This window comes from Podarcis filfolensis (genome assembly GCF_964270895.1).
Source record: "Podarcis filfolensis genome assembly, chromosome: 12".
Lineage (NCBI taxonomy): Eukaryota > Metazoa > Chordata > Lepidosauria > Squamata > Lacertidae > Podarcis > Podarcis filfolensis.
Window position 1 is genome coordinate 45,251,232 of NC_139614.1, and position 19,412 is coordinate 45,270,643.

The 19,412-nt window shown below is 41.9% G+C and overlaps 1 protein-coding gene across 1 annotated transcript in view; it reads left to right on the forward strand.

Moving 5' to 3' along the window:
- PTPRN2 (protein tyrosine phosphatase receptor type N2) overlaps positions 1-19,412 on the forward strand; it is a 601,734-nt gene that overhangs the window by 95,439 nt on the left and 486,883 nt on the right. The window contains exon 3 of the mRNA XM_083579333.1: positions 11,729-11,842. Within this exon, the coding sequence (XP_083435459.1) occupies positions 11,729-11,842 (114 nt within the window). The remainder of the gene's footprint in view (positions 1-11,728; positions 11,843-19,412) is intronic.

Below are 19,412 nucleotides of genomic sequence, written 5' to 3' on the forward strand. Positions count from 1 at the left end.
AATCCAGCCTCTCCATTACTTTGAAGTAGTTTCCACCCACTCTAATCTTGTCCATCTGCTTGTCATTTTTGTGTTCTGTACAGTGGTTAGTACCACAATGGATTACATCTTATGATACAGACATATGTCTATATCTGTTTCTATAGCTGTATTTCTCCAACTATCATCGCTTCTGTCTGTAACTATTTCTGTATCTGTATCTATCTGTCATTTGCTTGGTGTTACTGGCTTGATGATACTCAAGTTATGAAGTAACTAGAAGATAGTTTCTTATAGTTTTGCTCGTACTTATAAATTATAATGCAGTTGCAGTTTGCCCAATGTGTTGCAGAGAGGCTTCTTAACCATTTTCCCTTGAGCTATTTTTCTTTTTGAGAATATTTTTTTATTAACCGACCAATCACATCAAATCAAACCAAATTACATAAATTCCAAATTACACAGCCGAATTTTAAATTTTTGTTGGGGGTACCCATATTTCAAATTCCGAAGGGGATCCAATCAACTTCTTGCTTCTTACTGCTGTTTTAATGTCCACAAATCTAACCTTATGATGTTCACAGTACTATCCAGTCCTTTCTTATTGTTTTTCCACATCTCTTGTTGTTATTTTCATATATTTTTCCTTTCTCTTTGTGACCTCTGATAGTCTCCGCAAGCTGGTTAGAACAGTTTGTAATCCTGCGTGGATATTATTTTTTTTATCCAGTAGCCATATCCAGACGTTTTCCATATAACATCACTTCCATACATCAAAACAGTCTTAGCGCCATTAATCTTCACCAATCTGCCTCCTTTCTCAAAACCTCTGAGGAGATTCACTAGGAATGCAGTCTAAAAACAAGTCCGTTCTTCCTCCCGACTATAAATCCTTTGGCAAGATGGCGACTCCGAATTAATTGCTGCGCCATTCCCAAAAGCTCTTATTGCTTCTCGATCTCCATAAAGCATACTTTTGGTTAAAGTTTATCTCCACACAGACCTTAATCATCCTGCTTGGGTCAGTTCAACCGACGATTCTAATGAGGAGGGGTTCTTGTAAATCACATAGAAGGAAAATAAAAAGGTCCCCCCCCATTCAGTCCCAACATACCCAGCCTTTGGTGTATCTTCATCGTAAAATATTCCTGTTTCTCCAACCCGTCGTCTTCTTTCGCAGAGGTCACTTAAATTAGCAGACTTCACTCCCCTTCTTCACTTGAAATATGTGCATTTGCTTCTTTTGTAATTAATTATTCCGAATTGCTGCAGCTAGTGCGTGATCAGAGACAGCGTCCAGGAGAGCCGAGGTCCACACGGGGGCATTCTGCCTAGGGCCCTCACCCCCTTCTTTCGAATTAGGGGGTGATTTATGGGCACAGCAGGCAAGGGCAGTGTTCCCCATTTCCTTGGGGCAACAAGGGGGGCTGCCTACTCCCATAACAGCCTCTTAATTACCCCATGTGGGTCGGAGAGATGGTATTGTCGGCCATCTTCCAATGCGCCCCCTAGTGGCCCCCCTCCCTTGAGCTATTTTTCATCTGAAAATTGTGCCACGATTTCTTTAACTCCAGGTGGGGGGAAAGGTGCTGCTACTTGTATCTTTTCTTCATTAGTAGTGGAAGCAGCTTCTCTAGTTGTTTAGTTGTGTCCGACTCTTCATGACCCCATGGGCCAGAGCACGCCAGGCACTCCTGTCTTCCACTGCCTCCCGCAGTTTGGTCAAACTTACGTTAGGAGCTTCGAGAACACTGTCCAACCATCTCGTCCTCTGTCATCCCCTTCTCCTTGTGCCCTCCATCTTTCCCAACATCAGGGTCTTTTCCAGGGAGTCTTCTCTTCTCATGAGGTGGCCAAAGTATTGGAGCCTCAGCTTTAGGACCTGTCCTTCCAGTGAGCACTCAGGGCTGATTTCCTTAAGAATGGATAGGTTTGATCTTGTAGTAAAGGTTTGATCATGTAGGAAAAAGTATTAAGAAGCCTATTCTTTCTCCCCCCCCCCCAAAAAAAAATTGGCCTTCCACTTCAAATTGCAGATTTCAATGCCTGACAAAAATAATCTTCTAAAGGAACAACAATGCAATTCATAACATGTAGTTCTGCCCTAAGTCAAGATAGTAACTTCTTTTGCAAATGATATTTCCTGTGCACTTAGCTTTCTTGGCCTTCACTCTGTGATATAAGTATACATTGTGATTCTCCGATCCTATATGACATGGAATATGTTACTCCAAAGTGTTTCATGTGTGCCTCTGAAATGTAATGGGAGATATGGCTCTGTCTATGTAGTATGTATTTGCATAATATGTCAATAAATCACATATTGCATCCATGTGGTTTAGTGAAATATTTTGGTGCTGTGTTCATGTCTTCATTTAGAGGAGTGCGAATTTTGAGGAAATTCCTGTGCAGCCAATATTTATGAATGTGATATAAAATACATGTTACAAAATAAGGTTTTTGTTTTAGATTGGAAGTATTCATACCACGTGCTTACCAAGTATTATGTAACATTTAGCAAGATAAGCATAAGAATTTTTGATTATTTATTACCCTGAAGAGAGAATGACAGAAGATCCTGTTTTTAAACTCCATCTCATAATTAAGGTTTTTAATTAAATGCTTCTGCACTGAAAATCGGGTTTTTATTAAAGTATTAAAGTATTAAAACAAGAAATTTCATGTGCCTAACCTGGAATGTGAATGGGAAACAAGTGCAGAGGCTGTATGAGTAATGATCCAGTTGGAAATTGCTATCCTTCTCTGTGTACGTGAGAGATGTTGTTGTAGATAAAATTTTAACGTTGCCAATTTGACATGCATTTGCCTTTATTACAAGCAGGGCATAATGTACAAAGATTCCAATCCCCTTCATCATTGCCACCAGTACTCTGATCTGCCGGTGGAACGTGCAACTGAGAAATGGCTGCTTTCCTTTATAGAGGGAATTGGTGATGTCAATGAATGGCTGAGCTCTTACCAAGAAAGACCAAAAGAGTCTTATGCATGCAAATTTATAACTTCCCCCTGTTTGTTTTTTTGTGGTTTAGAATGAGCAGTGCAGAAAATTACCTTGGTGGGCGAGGTGATGGTGGAGGACAGGAACAATAGCCACTGACTATCCAGATACTTTATTTTATTTTTTTTTGAAAAAAGGACTAAAAGATTTCTCTTTTTCTTCCCACATAATGTGCCGTTTTCATTTTGTGCTGCATATAACCCTCCATGTCACAGCTTTCTATTCTTGTCTGAATAGTCAATGAAACATTAGGAAGCCGATAAGAGAAGCTCTGGCCTGTTACTTGGCAACGGCTGTTGAGCAGAGCAGAGTGCTGTTGATTGAGGAGATTAGCTGCCATAGATAAACCTCCTTTTTGCTGCCCTGCTGCTCATCTTTCCACCCTTAACAGGTAGCTCCAAATATGACTGCGGCTGGGGACAGTGAGCTTTATTGCGAACCAAGTTTGCTTGACAGGTTTACGGTAGTAACTTAAACCAAAAAAAAACCCCTTTACTTTCATTAAATTGAGTGCATTGTGGCTTAAGTTCTTCCCTTGTTCCAGAGTAAATACTTTTATTTTTTTGGAAGGGTGCCCACAATAAGAAGGCATCTGTGCTGTTTTCCGTCTGCATCCTTAAGCCTCAAACCATTAACTTCAGGGTAGTCCAACTGGTGCCACTGAGCTCTTTCCAGATTAATGGGATGTTGGAAAGAAAACATGGCTCTGGAATCCCTTTTGCAACAAATGAATGAATGAAAAATAAACATCTAAGCACCAGTTACTGTGCAGTATCATTCTGGGGACAAGCTGGAGTTCTCTATCCTCAGTTGGTGACCCTAATGTAACTTACTCCAGAGTAATCTCATATAAAACGCGGTACTGTGTCATAATAGTAACAGGATTACAACTGCAACTGTTGGTTGCATCCACCTGTTTAAAGCAGCCTAATAGTTTCACATAATAAAAATGTGGTCTGCTTAACAACGTACGGAACCCACTTCAAAAGAAATCTCTCTCAGTCTCATTAGGGTTGCAGAGTATTCAAGAAGTATCTCTCTGCCCAACTACAGTTGTTTGAGTCTACAAAAGAGGTTCTCAAACTATTGTGAGCTCTACACAAAAATAAAAAATAAAATTTGAAACCCACAGTTATTTTCTAACCAAAAGCAGTGTGAACACAAGCAGCCTGAGAGCTGCCTCGTGGGAGAGGTTTTCGAAAGCTTCAAATGACAGTTTTGCAATTAAATGAGAGGCAAAATTGGTATATAAGTGACTGCGACAGTTGAGAGGATTATTTGCAGCGTTGCTGGGGGAAAATGAGCCAAATCAGAAAAAAGGTTAGTGTCTCTTGGGAGTATGTGGAGTGGGGATGATGGCTGTCTGAAATTAGCTTCCGCTATCTGGAAGAGGAGTTGGAAACCTATGGCCTTACAGATGTTGTTGTATTACAACTCCCACTGTCTCTGACCATTGGCTATGCTGACTGGGGCTGATGGGAGTTGGAGTCCCAACAATATCTGGAGGGCCACGGGTTGTCTGCTGCTGCTCTAGAACAATTAAATTTAAGGTAGGAAAAAAGCAACAGAACACTTGTGGCTGATGAAGCAGCTCGCTAGTCAAATCCTCCATTGTGTGGCAATAGAGGAGGGAATTTCTACACACAATTTCACATGCCAAGATGTGTTATTGGAGGCAGGGAGTACAGCAGCCAGTATGGTCAGTCCCTTCTCAATTACCACAATATAACAGTGGTTTCTACTGAGAAACCTCCTTCACCAGCTACCACTGTAGTAGAATGAACATGAAAAGAAGCAAAAAACAAAGCAAAACCCAAACACCTCGACTAGCTCTAATGAAGAGAGATTCTGGGGAAAGATTTTTAACAGAAACACCCCACAGGCTATGGATGGCTGTACAAAGTGAAGAATAAGCTGAAAAATCTACTAATATAGATATTGTTCCATGATGGCATATCCCTCCCATGTGCAATTTTGAATGTGTGAAGAACTTGTACGTAGGGCTTTGTGGAGGAACTCCTGTCAAGATTAATCAATCAGAAAATGAAGGTTATATACAAACTTAAAATTTTTTTGACAAGCTTGGATATTGGTGAGAAATTATTCTTTGTATATGGAGTATTAAGCATGAATCTGGATTTACTTATTGGGCCAGATTACAGTTTGCTTGTAGCGAACTGGTTGAGCAAAGCCCCTTCCACAAGCATCACCTTTGGGTACAACTGCCATTCATTCTATTTTTGGAGTTTGCACACCCAATCACAATCTGAGCCAAGGGAGGAGCCATTGCCGGAACAGTTTTGTTAGGTTGTGGGTGAACATATCAGATGACACAGCGATTCTTCAAACAGCTCTTGCTTATTCACAGGCCAGAACAGAACTGAACTGAAGGGTTCAGCCAGCCTGCTTATATAGAGCTCCACTACAACACAACAGTAACAATTTTCTGTAACTATCCAATCACTGAATGTCACTTTCAATCCCTTATTTGCATATGTGGACCTGAGTGAAAACTATCTACGGTATCCCCCTGCTGGCCCAGGGTGAAAACTTCAGTACATAACAAGTTTCCCATGAGGAAACTGCAATCCTGCGCTGAGCAGAGCTGGACTAGAATCCCCCTGCTTCTTGTGTTCATTTACAGCAGGGACGGGGAACCTGTGGTCTTTCAACTCTCCTCTTTCCAGGGACTGATGGGAGTTTAAGACCAACATCATTTCAAGAACTGGTGGTGCCTCGTCTCTTATCTAAAGGAGGAATGACACACTCAGGGGTTGTTTGAATGAGCTTAGAGAGTAACCACAGTCAACTCACCTGGTTCTGAGTTACTCAGACCGTCCAAGAAAATATTAGTATATTAGACATATTGGTGACCAGTTCTTTGAAAGCGACTGCCATGGAGGTTGCTCTGTGCAGGAAGCCATTCTGGTGTAAGATCATAGCCTTGCCCCCTCCTCACACTGTGCCAAGTCCAATGGTTAAAAACTTGCAGTGAAGGCTAATCCATGTAGGGCAGGGGTCAGCAAACTTTTTCAGCAGGGGGCCAGTCCACTGTCCCTCAGACCTTGTGGGGGGCCAGACTATATTTTTTGGGGGGGTGATGCAAGAGCCCCACGAGCCCCAGTAGCTGCTTACCTGTGTCTTGCAAGCGGCAGGGTGGCGCCACCGGAGGGGCAATGAGCAGTGCACAAAAGGGCTCCAGAGAGAGGCTGCTTAAAATGGCGGCCTCTCAAGCACTGCTGCTGCAGAGTGGGCAGGAGGGAGGGAGGAGGTGCTGTTGCTGCTGCTGTGTGAGGGAGAGGGAGGGAGAGGGAAAGAATGTGCACGCTGGTGATCCATGCGGCAATTCCCGGACCGTCCATGGGCTGGATCCAGAAGGCAATTGGGCCTCTGAGAGCATTTGCAGATGACTTAGTTTTAACCTTACAAGAGCCAGACACTAGTACGAAAAGAGTTTTAGAACTAATACAAGTATTTGGTCAAGTAGCAGGTTTTAAGTTGAACAAACAGAAAACGAAAGTACTAGACAAAAATCTAACAGCTGTTGAAAGGGAAAAGTTCCAGAGTGAAACTGGTTTAATAATAGCAAAGAAGGTGAAATACCTGGGGATTAATTTGACATCTAAGAATGTGAATCTTTTTAAAGATAACTATGAGAAATGCTGGACAGAAATTAAGAAAGACCTAGAAGTATGGTCAAATTTGAGACTTTCCTTGTTAGGCCGTATTGCTGTTATTAAGATGAATGTCTTGCCTAGAATGTTGTTTTTGTTTCAAACATTGCAGATTTTAGACAAAATGGATTGTTTCAAGAAGTGGCAAAAAGACATATCTAGATTTGTCTGGCAGGGCAAAAAGCCCAGAATAAAGTTTAAGATATTAACTGATGCAAAAGAAAGAGGGGGGTTTGCCCTGCCGGACTTAAAGCTGTACTATGAATCAGCGGCGTTTTGCTGGCTGAAAAGTTGGCTGCTTCTTGAAGACACAGACACTTTGGATTTGGAAGGGTTTAACAACAGATTTGGTTGGCATGCATACATATGGTATGACAAGGTAAAAATCCATCAAGGTTTTAAGAACCATATTGTTAGGAAAGCATTGTATAAGGTTTGGACTCGATACAAAGATTTGCTGGAAAACAAAACCCCCAGGTGGTTGTCACCAATGGAAGCTAAGGAAGTGAAAAAACTTAATATGGAATCTAAATGGCCAAAGTATTGGGAAATTATAGAACATGAGGAGGGGAAAGTGAGATTACAGAGTTATGAGAAGTTGAAGTCTAAAGTAAGAGACTGGCTACATTACCACCAGATAAATGAAGTTTTTAAACAGGACAGGAAAATTGGCTTCCAGGTGGAGAGGTCAAAATTAGAAACAGAGCTTTTGGAACCCAATACTAAGAATTTGTCAAGAATGTATAACTTGCTGTTGAAATGGAATACACAGGATGAGATGGTTAAATCAGCTATGATTAAATGGGCACAAGACATTGGCCATGACATTATGCTTGCTGACTGGGAACGGTTATGGACTACCGGTATAAAGTTTACGGCGTGTAATGCCTTAAGAGAGAACATCATGAAAATGATCTATAGGTGGTACATGACCCCAGTCAAGCTAGCAAAAATTTATCACATGCCCGATAATAAATGTTGGAAATGTAAGGAAACTGAAGGTACTTTCTACCACCTTTGGTGGACGTGCCCAAGGATCAAGGTTTTCTGGGAAATGATTTATAATGAAATGAAAAAGGTGCTTAAATGCACGTTCGTGAAGAAACCAGAAGCCTTCCTCCTGGGTATGGTAGGCCAATTGGTGTCAAGGAAAGACAGGACGTTTTTTATGTACGCTACAACAGCAGCAAGAGTATTATTAGCAAAGTATTGGAAGACACAAGAACTACCCACACTGGAAGAATGGCAGACTAAGGTAATAGACTATATGGGACTGGCTGAGATGACCGGCAGAATCCGCGACCAAGGGAAAGAGACGGTGGAAGAAGATTGGAAGAAGTTTAAAATCTATCTTAAGAACTGTTGTAAAATTAATGAATGCTAAAATGTTTTGGGTAATGCAAAACAGAATTGCAGCGACTAGCAATTGGATATGAGAAATAAGATCTAAAGAAAGTCTTATATGGAAATTAGGGGATGCTGAAAAGATTGATAACAGGGATGCAGAAAGGGGAGGTATGGGGAAGTCGCCGAAAGAAGGTTAAGGAAAAAATGTTAAGAAAGTATACGTGTTTATATGTTTGTTTGTTTATGTATTGTCTTGTATTGTCTTTTATTATGTGTTTAAAACCTAATAAAAATTTTATAAAAAAAAAAAAAAAAAAAAACAGAAGGCAATTGGGCCTGATCTGGCCCGCGGGGCTTAGTTTGCCTACTGATAATGTAGGGAGCTCGAATGCATACAGTAACTGTGTTTTAAGTGCCTTCAGTGTGGCAACTGAATTGTTAGAAGCAGACGTCATTGCCCTTCCATTTAAAGGTCACCGAATGAAATTTCAAGTCAGCCAATTTAAGGAACATGAAAAGAAGTGTGCCAAGGACTGTGACGTAGAACTAGCCTCAAATCCCACAATTTTAGGAATGACTTCAGGTACCTTAATTTCACTTTCAGCTTTGCTGTAGAATTTAGGGGATCCCTTAAAAGGGAGAGAAACATTTACATTAGAGGATGGGTGGAGCCCCATTACAGCCCAGGGGCCACATTCCCTCATGGGCAACCTTTCGGAGGCCACGTGCCTGTGGTGCGCTGGGCCGGAGGCAAAAATGGGAGGAGCAACAGGTGAGGCTGTTATGTTTGTACAGCAAAAGTGAGAGGTTTCTACACTCACCTCTTTTCTCCGGGCAGGGAAACATGAGGCATTACCACAGTTCAAGCGCATCTTCCAGGCAGGCAAAAGGACCTGAAGAGGGTACAGAGCCAGGGCTATTGAGGGGTGAAGCCTGGAGATATGAGGCTGGACCAGGAAGAAATGTGCCCTGGGAAGATAGAGAGGCCTGGATAGCCACAATTGACACACACACACACACACACACACACACACACAACCCGGCCTGAGATTCCCCATCCGTGCACCAGAGCAACTGTCTTTGGCTTTGTGAGATATCATATCACATAAAAAGTAGGTTGGTGTTCTTTTTGAAGGATAGTGTCCTTATGATGTGGTGCAGTTTGGCTGCTGGAGTAGGCAGATGCAGCCCATGGTGCCATAGTGGATCCGTCTTTATTTTTAAACTGAACAACAGATCCCAGGGGGGCATGCTGGTAAAACAAATGTTAAAACAGCTCCTTCACTACATAAAAGTAGAACTTACTTCTTTGAATTGTAATGAGTTCTCCCAAGCCTGGAAAGCTGAATGAGTGTACTTTAGCTAGAACCTTTTCAGACACGGAGAAAGATGTCTGAAGAAATAAACTTAGTGAGTGCCACAGTATATGCTGTATCAGGGAAGAAGATAAGCAAAAGTAGTGTTCCCTTAAGTGGAGTTAAGGGTAAAGGTACCCCTGACCGTTAGGTCCAGTCGCGGACAACTCTGGGGTTGCGGCGCTCATCTTGATTTATTGGCCGAGGGAGCCGGCATACAGCTTCTGGGTCATGTGGCCAGCATGACTAAGCTGCTTCTGGCTGACCAGAGCAGCACATGGAAACGCCATTTACCTTCCCGCTGGAGCGGTACCTATTTATCTACTTGCACTTTGACGTGCTTTCAAACTGCTAGGTTGGCAGGAGCAGGGACCAAGCAATGGGAGCTCACCCCGTTGCGGGGATTCGAACCACTGACCTTCTGATCGGCAAGCCCTAAAACTGATTTTCTTATCAAGCATTTTATTATCTAGAGACTCTATAGTCCTCTCTTTTCCCCTCATTAAGGAATCATTCTCAGATTGCATTGTATTGTGCTGTATCAAAATTTGAACACCATAGAATTCTATAGAATTCAAATTGTAAGTGCTCTTCAGACCACTGATGGTCCATGCACCATAGTTTGGGGACCCTGGGTCTACATTCAGGTAGTGGCCAGTTTCAGAATGGGGACATTCCCAATGCTACCTGGAGCTGTCAGGGATTGAAACCGGACCTTTTTGCATGTGAAGCAGATGCTGTACCACCATTAAGCCACAGTCCTTCCCCAAGGTCTTTCCAAGCTCTCCGGGAATGCACATAGTTGGAGGGTGGGAATGGCATGTGCAGCCCTGCTCCTCACATGCATTGAATGAACATCTGAAAACAAAAACAGGTTGGGTTGGGATACTCTGAACAACCTTGTTGTTTTGTAGCTACTTAAAGGCAGTTGCTAGGCTTATCTCTAAGGATGAGAAACACAAAATAGATAAAGCATTTCATCAGACCAGTTTGCTTTGTTGTAAGAGTGTGTAGAGAATACAGCAAGCACTCGTTCGCCAGGAAGGAAAACATCACCACACGTTCGTGTATCCCTTAGAAGCTATCCATAGCTTCAGAACTCAGTATTTTGCAGGATGGAGAAATATGAAACCCAAGCTAACTCAAAATATATGGTGGTGTGGCAGAAATCTTAGTGTGGAGTAATCGTTGCTCAAACTGTTAGGAAGAAATCACACTTGAAAATTTGCAGAGTTTTTTTTTTTAAAAAACAACAACATTTTAACTGCATCTCTTCAAATCTAGGTTAATATTCCAGTTTATAATGTAAATTAAATGACTTTGATATAGGTGTGTACTCTATAATACCATAGACGGACTGTTTGAATGTTGAGAGCAGCTGTTTCTCCCTCTATCTACTCTTTCATCTTGTTGAAGCTCCATATAAATAAATAGGTACTTCCAAATTAATTCACAATGTTATGTTCTATTAGTCAAATTGCACTGTCCCTTTTGATTATGAATGCAATATCTGCAGTAATTACTGAATTAAAACAAGCAGTATGAAGAATAGCATGCTAATTAAACTTTTTGCATTTTCAATAGTTTTCTGTGGATCACTGTGTACAGGTGAAGACAACAATAAATGCACCCATTTTTTTGAAGCCTAGCGCTGCAGATGGTCAGAGGATATTATAAGCACCCGAGTTCTAAATTAGTCTTTTGTATGGAAGGGAGAAAGGTAATTTGAATGTTTGAACTCCCCCTCCTCTGCCTATCTTCTTCCCACACAGGAAGCTTGTCTTGAAATGAACAATTCTCTAAATAAAGACTAATTAGGACCTAAATTAATTAGAAGGTGTGATATGAAAAGAGCTTGATGAGAAGGGTCTGTCATTTTAGATGAATGGAATGGAGCTAAATAAATTAGGTTCCATTAATATCTCATTGTTGCATGAGCCGCTCCCTTTTATTGCATTCATTAGAGGGTACTACATTAAACTAGCCTTGGCTGCTTATTATCGATTCACCACTCATTTACTACTACATAGCTCCTGTATTAAAAGGAGGGAGGGGAAAAAGAAACTCTCTCTCTGCAAACTAACATACGTGTTTCCTGGGCAGTCTGGTTTTCATGAGAGTTATTCCTTTATTTACTTGCTTTGGCATTACCAGAAAGGATGTGTCAAAAAGTGAAGCAGTTTTTAAGGGAAGGTGGCCAAGGAGGTATCTCTTATCTCATTACCACGTTTAGTACAACTGTCATAGTAACAGAACATATTGCAATATTCTTTGTGTATGTAGGTATGTCATAGAACAATGTGATTTATTCACCCTTTTTCCTTATGCCCCACCCCTTTTTTTACCTTCTCCAGATGGAGTATTTGGGAGATGTCAACAGGTGCCAGTGATAGACGTGTACAAGTATGAAGTTTCACCGCTCATCCTCCAGCACTTGAGAATTGTCTTAGAGAAGCTGTTACACAGAGGTACTGTACAGAACAGAAATGTTAGATAGAATGTGGATATATCGATTCACTGGTATAAAGGGGTCCAGTTTTTGCAGAGCTTTGAGCGGAACATTTTACTCCAGCCATGTCAGGTAGGCTTGGAATGAGCTGCGTTGCTTCCCCAGAATTCAGAAACCTCTTCTGCCCTTTCTGTTGAAGGAGGACCAGTTGCAGTCCAGTTAATTATTAGGTCACTTCCAGACAACCTGTTTCTTCAGCATTCATTCCTGTTTGTTTGTGGAGAAGTTGCATGGCATGTCTTTCCTTATTGCAATAAGTCAACTCTTTTGGGGAGGCAGGTTTGTTGCACAAAACCTCAAACCCAACTTCAGTTGTGCAGCCTGAATTTGCTGATATGTGATTGAATCCCACCTGAAAATAGCAATAGCCTGGAAGCGCCCTTCCACTGCTTTCTCCCGGGAGTAAGAACAATCCCTTCCTATCTGAGATTAATGCAAGCAACTAGCTCCCACAGACACAACTTCATGACAACAGGGCTCAGGAGTCTAAGGGAAGGAAGCTGCGGGTAAGCCCGTGTAGGGCAGCCAGCAAGAAAGGCCATGAAAATTAATTACATTGCCAAATAATGCACAGCAAATCTCTTTCGCTCTTTTGTAACAATTTTCCTCTGCGTGTTTCGTTTTTGGCCATTTGGGCGTATGTTTTATCCGATAATAAGATATTCAGCTTTATTGCAATTACAATTTCCATTTTTCTTCCCTGTTTTATAGTCATTGATTACTTCCAAATTATACCTGTGATCAAAGCAGAGATCAAAGAGGTGTTAGGTTCTGTATCAATAAATTAAAGTAATTTTTTTTTTTTACAAAAACGTCACTATTAATACAGAAGACCCAGGTAGGCTACTCTTAGAGGCTGCAGATATAATATAAGGCTGGTTCTGCCTGCTGTTTATAGAAAGCTTTTTATTAAAGGATTTTCACCTTGTTGTGCGAAATGTTTCATTTTCATCCAAACATTTGGGGAACCGACTGTTTCTCTGTATGCTTTATCTCTTTGTTCTTCTTCACATTATAGCGCTGTATCTGATATATCCTGCAGTATTACAATCAATGTGGAGATGCAAAAATTGCTTGATTTCTTCCATCCCTCTTGTTCTCTTCTTCCCCTTTGTGCTTTCTTTCATTATTCTCCTTGTGAGTGTCACAGTCCCCCCCTTTTCTGTACAGCAAGTCAGTTCTCACTTTTAAAAACCTGCTACTGGAAAATGCATTTGCCTTCCATCCATGCTACTCCTTCATCAAACCTGTCATCCACATTCACTTTCATCTTTGCATCTTACCTCAGGTGCTATCCTGAATACATAATATGTCTCTGCAACATGGGTGGGGCAGCTTGAAACTGGCACTACTGCCAGGAATAGGTAAGGATTCATGTGAGGATGCACAGCCCAGGGGCACAGCTCTGTATCTAGTCCCTATAAACAGGCCATTTCAAGCAGATTCCGTTGGCCAGCCATGTAAGAAGGGACTCACAGAGCCAATTTGGAAAGAATGGGAAACCCTGGGCTCCTCCTGTGTGTTCCTGCATTGACCTTGCATGCTCTCCTCTCTATTCTGGGGTCATCTGGAGTACATTGTCAGCAGTATGCTGACGGCACACAGCTCTGCTTCTTCTTTACAGGTGTGGCAGTGGATGCGCTGGACTTGTCTTGCCTCGGTAATGGACCGGGGCAAGATGGTTTGAGCATATAATGCCAATCCTGGCCCGACTGCACTGGCTGCGAATTAGTTTCCAGGCCCAAATCTAAGTGCTGGTTTTTGATCAATAAAGCCTTAAATGAGTCAGGACTGTAATCCCTCAAGGATTGCTTGATCCAGATCATGCAATCACCATCCCAAGGTCCTTCTTCGTGTAACTCCTCTGTGAGAGGTCCAGAGGGTGGCAACATGAGATCGGGCCTTTTCAGTGGTGGCTCCCCGTTTTTGGAACGTTCTCCTGGAACCTTTGCTACATTTAGGCTCTGGGCAAAAACATTCCTCTTCTCGCAGGCCTTTGGCTAATTATACCACCTGTGGTCTTTTGAACACTGTATGTGGGGGTTATTTTTCTTAGTATATTAGTTTTACTGGCTCTTTCATGGTATCATTGTCGGAACCGTAGGATAGAAAGCCAGTTGGCTTGGCCCCAGCCAGAGCATCTCTCTTCTCAGCCTTGCCGCTGCGGAGATCCATCAGCCATCCTCCTCCGACGTGCGTCCGTGACTCATGCTGCTGTGCATGCAAGAGCACACATTACTCAGCAGAGTAAACACACAACAGATCAGGCTTGAGGCGTGGATTCTATACTAAACTACATATTTATTATACATAAATCAGGACAAGGAAAACATGGCCTCTCTCGTTGTTCTTCTCAGAGAGGGGGAAAAAAAGCAATACATGTTCCGCTCACGGGACTCCAGCAATCTGTGTTGGAATGTAAACAGACATGTGACATGTAACAATCCCACATATCTGCAGCCAGTGGCGTAGCGTGGGGGGTGCAGGGGGGGCTGGCCGCACCGGGCGCAACATCTGGGGTTAGGGCAAATCCACGGGTTAGGGGGCGCAAATTACTTGCCTTGCCCCGGGTGCTGACAACCCACGCTACGCCACTGTCTGCAGCAAGGGGGGAAAGGAATTCCCATCAATCATGTACAAGTGTTTGCTCTGCTTTTGAGCAGGGTGGGGCCAGTTCAGATCTTACTTTTCTTTCTTTAAGTTCTTCCATTCCGACTGCTTTTTATTTTTAAGAACCACTCTTCTAGCAAGAGTTCATGGGACTTCACTCTTTGTACCTTTTTTTTCCATTCAAAAACACAAGCTAAGGAAATATGCACAATTTGTTCTATTCATGCTGTTAATGGTAAACATTAAAGAGCTATTCAGGATATTTATTGCTGGAAATTCTGGCTTCTGAGATCTCACCAAACACTGTGCACACTCTTTCAAATACTTTTGCAGCTCCATGTACCCAAATACCTCATTGCTAAAAATTAAAGCAGAGAAAGACTGACACTCCATCCGATGCAAACACTGCCTAAGAACAGCCCTGCCTAAGATGCAAGGAAGATGCCCTTTTAAGGAATCCTTATGTGTGTGCCTATTTTCCTGTTTGGTGAGCAGCTAGACAAGGTGAAAATGGATCGTCCTCAAGTATAGCATGAAAATAATAATGATCTGCGTTGCTGTTGTGATGGGATGAAGGAGGGTTTTTTTAAAAATAAAAATCCCTCGTCCATTTAAAAAAGAGCTCTAGAAATCTTTGCTTGGCCATAGTAAATGATCACAACATTTGCAGTCTTATTTAACTGGCTGGGGATCTTCTTCTGAGGCATTGCATTTTGAGATATGTGCTCTCAGGCTTGCTTCATGCATAGCTGTCAACTTTCAGAGTTGAAAATAAGGGACCAGCAGCCTCGAAAATAAGGGATCAGCAGCCTCACCTGTCCCAGGGACAGTCTACGGAATATCTAACAATCTGGGATAGCAGCAGGAAGCAGTGGGAAACGGTGCTGGAATAAGGGAATTTCCCACAAAAAAAGGGAAGGTTGACAGCTATGTTCATGTATGCTTCAGCAAACAACAGAAAACTAGTGTTGTCCTGAGATCTGTGTCCAAGAGGGAGACTATGACAGGCACTGTGGTGCATTTTATGTGACATGTGTTACTAGCATAGGTTTGGCTATTATTTTAGGTTTTCTGCAGAATATGAGAAATGCTTTTCAAATCTGCAGTGATGTTGGGGTCATGAATCATTGAAGGAGGCTCATTCTACCAGACATACAGTTGGTTGGAAGTCAAGATATTTGAAAAGGCATTTTCTAAGGCTCTATTTTAAGACTGTGCAGTTTTAGCAGGCCTTTGCCCTATTTGCCTGCTGGTGTGTTATCCTCCTTTACTTATTTATTTGGTTTGCTTGTTTTACCTGCTGTGTTCTACTGTGCTTTTTGTCATGCTTCTACTGCTTTAACATTTGTTTGTTTTTTGAATTTTTAATTTTTTTTATTTAGGTAATTTAAAAATTTTAGTAGCTGCGAGCTACCCACTGTTGTTTACTTGCAAAAGCAGAGAGGGCATGTGGTTCAATTCCTAACTGCATCAAAAGCAATGAAGTCTGCAGGTGAAAAAGTTTCGAATCACATGTAGTAAAATAATGCAACTTAAAATTAATACATATTTGCAACACTAGATGGTAGGAAAGGATCAGTAAGATTGCCCTGGAAGATATCCTTTGCAGTAAAAGTAATTAATATAGAATCTACTTTAAATATGTGTGCAGGAAATCTTGAACTTAAGCAATACTCAAATATTATATTCAGTTTAAGATGGCACAGAGAAATAACCTCAAACCATGGTCCAGCACAGTAGAAGATACAGACACTACATCTTCCATGTGCATTACATTCTTATGGAACTTTATGGAAGATATGTTAAATCTTTTCATTCAAAAAGGCTTGTGGCTGTTACAGTAAAGGTAAAGGGACCCCTGACCATTAGGTCCAGTCGTGACCGACTCTGGGGTTGCGGCGCTCAACTCGCTTTATTGGCCGAGGGAGCCGGTGTACAGCTTCCAGGTCATGTGGCCAGCATGACTAAGCCACTTCTGGCGAACCAGAGCAGCGCACGGAAACGCCGTTTACCTTCCTGCCGGAGTGGTACCTATTTATCTACTTGCACTTTGACGTGCTTTAGAACTGCTAGGTTGGCAGGAGCAGGGACCGAGCAACGGGAGCTCACCCCGTTGCGGGGATTCGAACTGCCAACCTTCTGATCGGCAAACCCTAGGCTCTGTGGTTTAGACCACAGCGCCACCCGTGTCCCTTACAGTCTGTTACAGTGGATCTTATTAAATCTACTGATTTCTATTATAGAACGTATATTTAAGTTCTAGGGTGTCTAGTGCCTGGGGGACCCAGTCAGATGGGCAGGATACAAATAATAAAATAAAATTATTATTAATTATTATTATTTACTTATTTAAATCATTTCGGTGTCCAGACTGTGCATCCACCTGTTCGGAAATTGACAACAGTAGTTTGCCTGATAATTTTCAATACAAGAGCTGGAAAAGGAACTAACAGCCAATCACTTCTACTGATTATTCTGAGTATTTATTCTTGTTGAACTTTCAAATACTGGACCACAAAGCGTTTCCTTCTTTTGTGCAAATTGATGTTTAGTAGACTAAATTACTGTGAGGTTTGCTTAACTGCCACCCAGCTCCATGTTTGCTGTGCATTTTATCACAAGGATCATCAGGAATCCAATTTTGTGAGTAAGCGAGCAAGTCAATATATTCCATAAAGCAGAAGATAGTGAACTCAAGTAAGAGACAGATAGAAAGTAAGCAGCAATCGATCTCAATAGCTGGTTTGTTGTCATGCGCACTTATGGATTTGTGTTTTGTTCCTCTGATTTTATCTGCTGTTTTAAATTCAAAGCATTATCACGCCACGATTTACATTCTTCAAAACGCTTACTATAACCATTGGTAAATAAAATGTGTGTTGTTGTTTTTCAACTCAAAGTAAAGTAATGGTTATATTAGAGCCTTAAATATACAAACCCTAAAGGATATAATTAGACTAGTTGATCAAATGTCTCCTCAAACATCCTCAAAACAATTGTGTTGCTGGAAGAGTAGCAGGCCTTATCTTCATGTCACATTTTCAAGTACTTACCCAAGAAATTCAGTGTTTTCTCTGTGGCCAAAAAGTTGTATTTACCATGCTGAGGCAAACAACAACTTTTTGGTTGCCCTCATAGGACAGATGCTAGTTCTCATCCTATTCAGGTTTCAGACCTGAAATGAAAAACTGATGTGATGAAGCTATTGTGCGAATAACTGGTTCTGAGTAAGGCTTCTATGGTGATTTCTTAAGTGTATCTGTCAACTCCTTGCCAGTCTTAGATGTCAGAAGGTGTGGAACTGGGTAAGAAGGAGAACATCGGAGTTATTATGGGACGATGAGTGATAAGAACTGGAGGGTATTCATAGTTATGTTATTTCAGTCTAAATATGTCTAGATTCTCAAAATATGTGAATCTTGGAAAGAGAGAGAAACACTTTCTAGACTGTTCAAACTATTCCAGAATCTCATGCATTCCACTCCTATGACTCACCATACCTTTGTCTCATCTCTGTTCACAATCCCTCCGCACAAAATATTAACCTCTCATGACATTCAGGCCACATGAAATTCCTTCATGGTGGTATATGCTGGTTTCCCACCCCCTTTTGACATAGCAGAAACTCTTGGTCATTGTTATCTTGCTCTATTTTCTGCCCTTATTCCCTGCAGCTGGATTCCCACCAGTGACCTCTGTCCTCTAATCTCATCCTGCCGAACAGCCTGCTCTCTTAAATTAGCATCTCCGGTCTCCTTTATTGCCCATTATGGTTGGAATTCAGGGACGCGGGTGGCGCTGTGGGTAAAACCTCAGTGCCTAGGACTTGCCGATCATATGGTCGGCGGTTCGAATCCCCGTGGCGGGGTGAGCTCCCATCGTTCAGTCCCAGCTCCTGCTCACCTAGCAGTTCAAAAGTACGTCGAAGTGCAAGTAAATAAATAGGTACCGCTTTATAGCGGGAAGGTAAACGGTGTTTCTGTGTGCTGCGCTGGTGTTGGCTCGCCAGCTGCAGCTTCGTCACGCTGGCCACATGACCCGGAAGTGTCTTCGGACGGCGCCGGCTCACGGCCTCTAGAGCGAGATGAGCACGCAACCCTAGAGTCGGACACAACTAGCCCGCACGGGCCTTTTTATGGTTGGAATTCACTCCTAAAACACTTTTGTGATGCCACTCGTCTTTAAAATACTCTTCCTTGAAAATTGTTCTTCAGTTCATTTTGGCTGAACCACTTATAGGCCGCATTGATATGCATGCTAAACCATGGTCTAGCACTGAATACATGAGATGGAATGGGTCTGGGGGTTGCAGGCTCCCTCCTTCCCTTCTACAGTACTCACTGAAGAATGGTTTGGCATGCATAGCCGTATGTTGCCTTTGTGGCAAGGATCCTAATGAAGAAGCCTTTGAATCTGCCCTTGAAGAAGGTGACGATTGCTTCAACTTTGCTGCTTTTATGGATTTGTGAATGAAGGTATGGTAGCAACACAGCAGCATAATAAATAAATAAAAATACTGACATTGAATCAAGTTATTTTTTAAAAAAATCTATCTGGCTTTTATTTCAGACAGAATTGCATTGCATCTATCAAGCAGTTTTGTCATTTTGTTGCTCAAATATGAACATTATATATTTGTGGCTATTTTTAATACAATTTGGGGAAGGGGTCAATGAAAGCTACTCATTACTGACCACCATCATGGCTAATAATCTTACTAGGATCATAGGCTGTTATAAAAAAAATCATTGAGATGGTAGCAACCGTCTGTTGTACTCTGTTAACAATGAGTTTATGCTTTAATGCAACTGTTGTCAGAAGAGCTCAGTGGTTGAGGGGAGGGATAAAGGTAAAGGTAAAGGTACCCCCTGACCGTTAGGTCCAGTTGTGGCCGACTCTGGGGTTGCGGCGCTCATCTC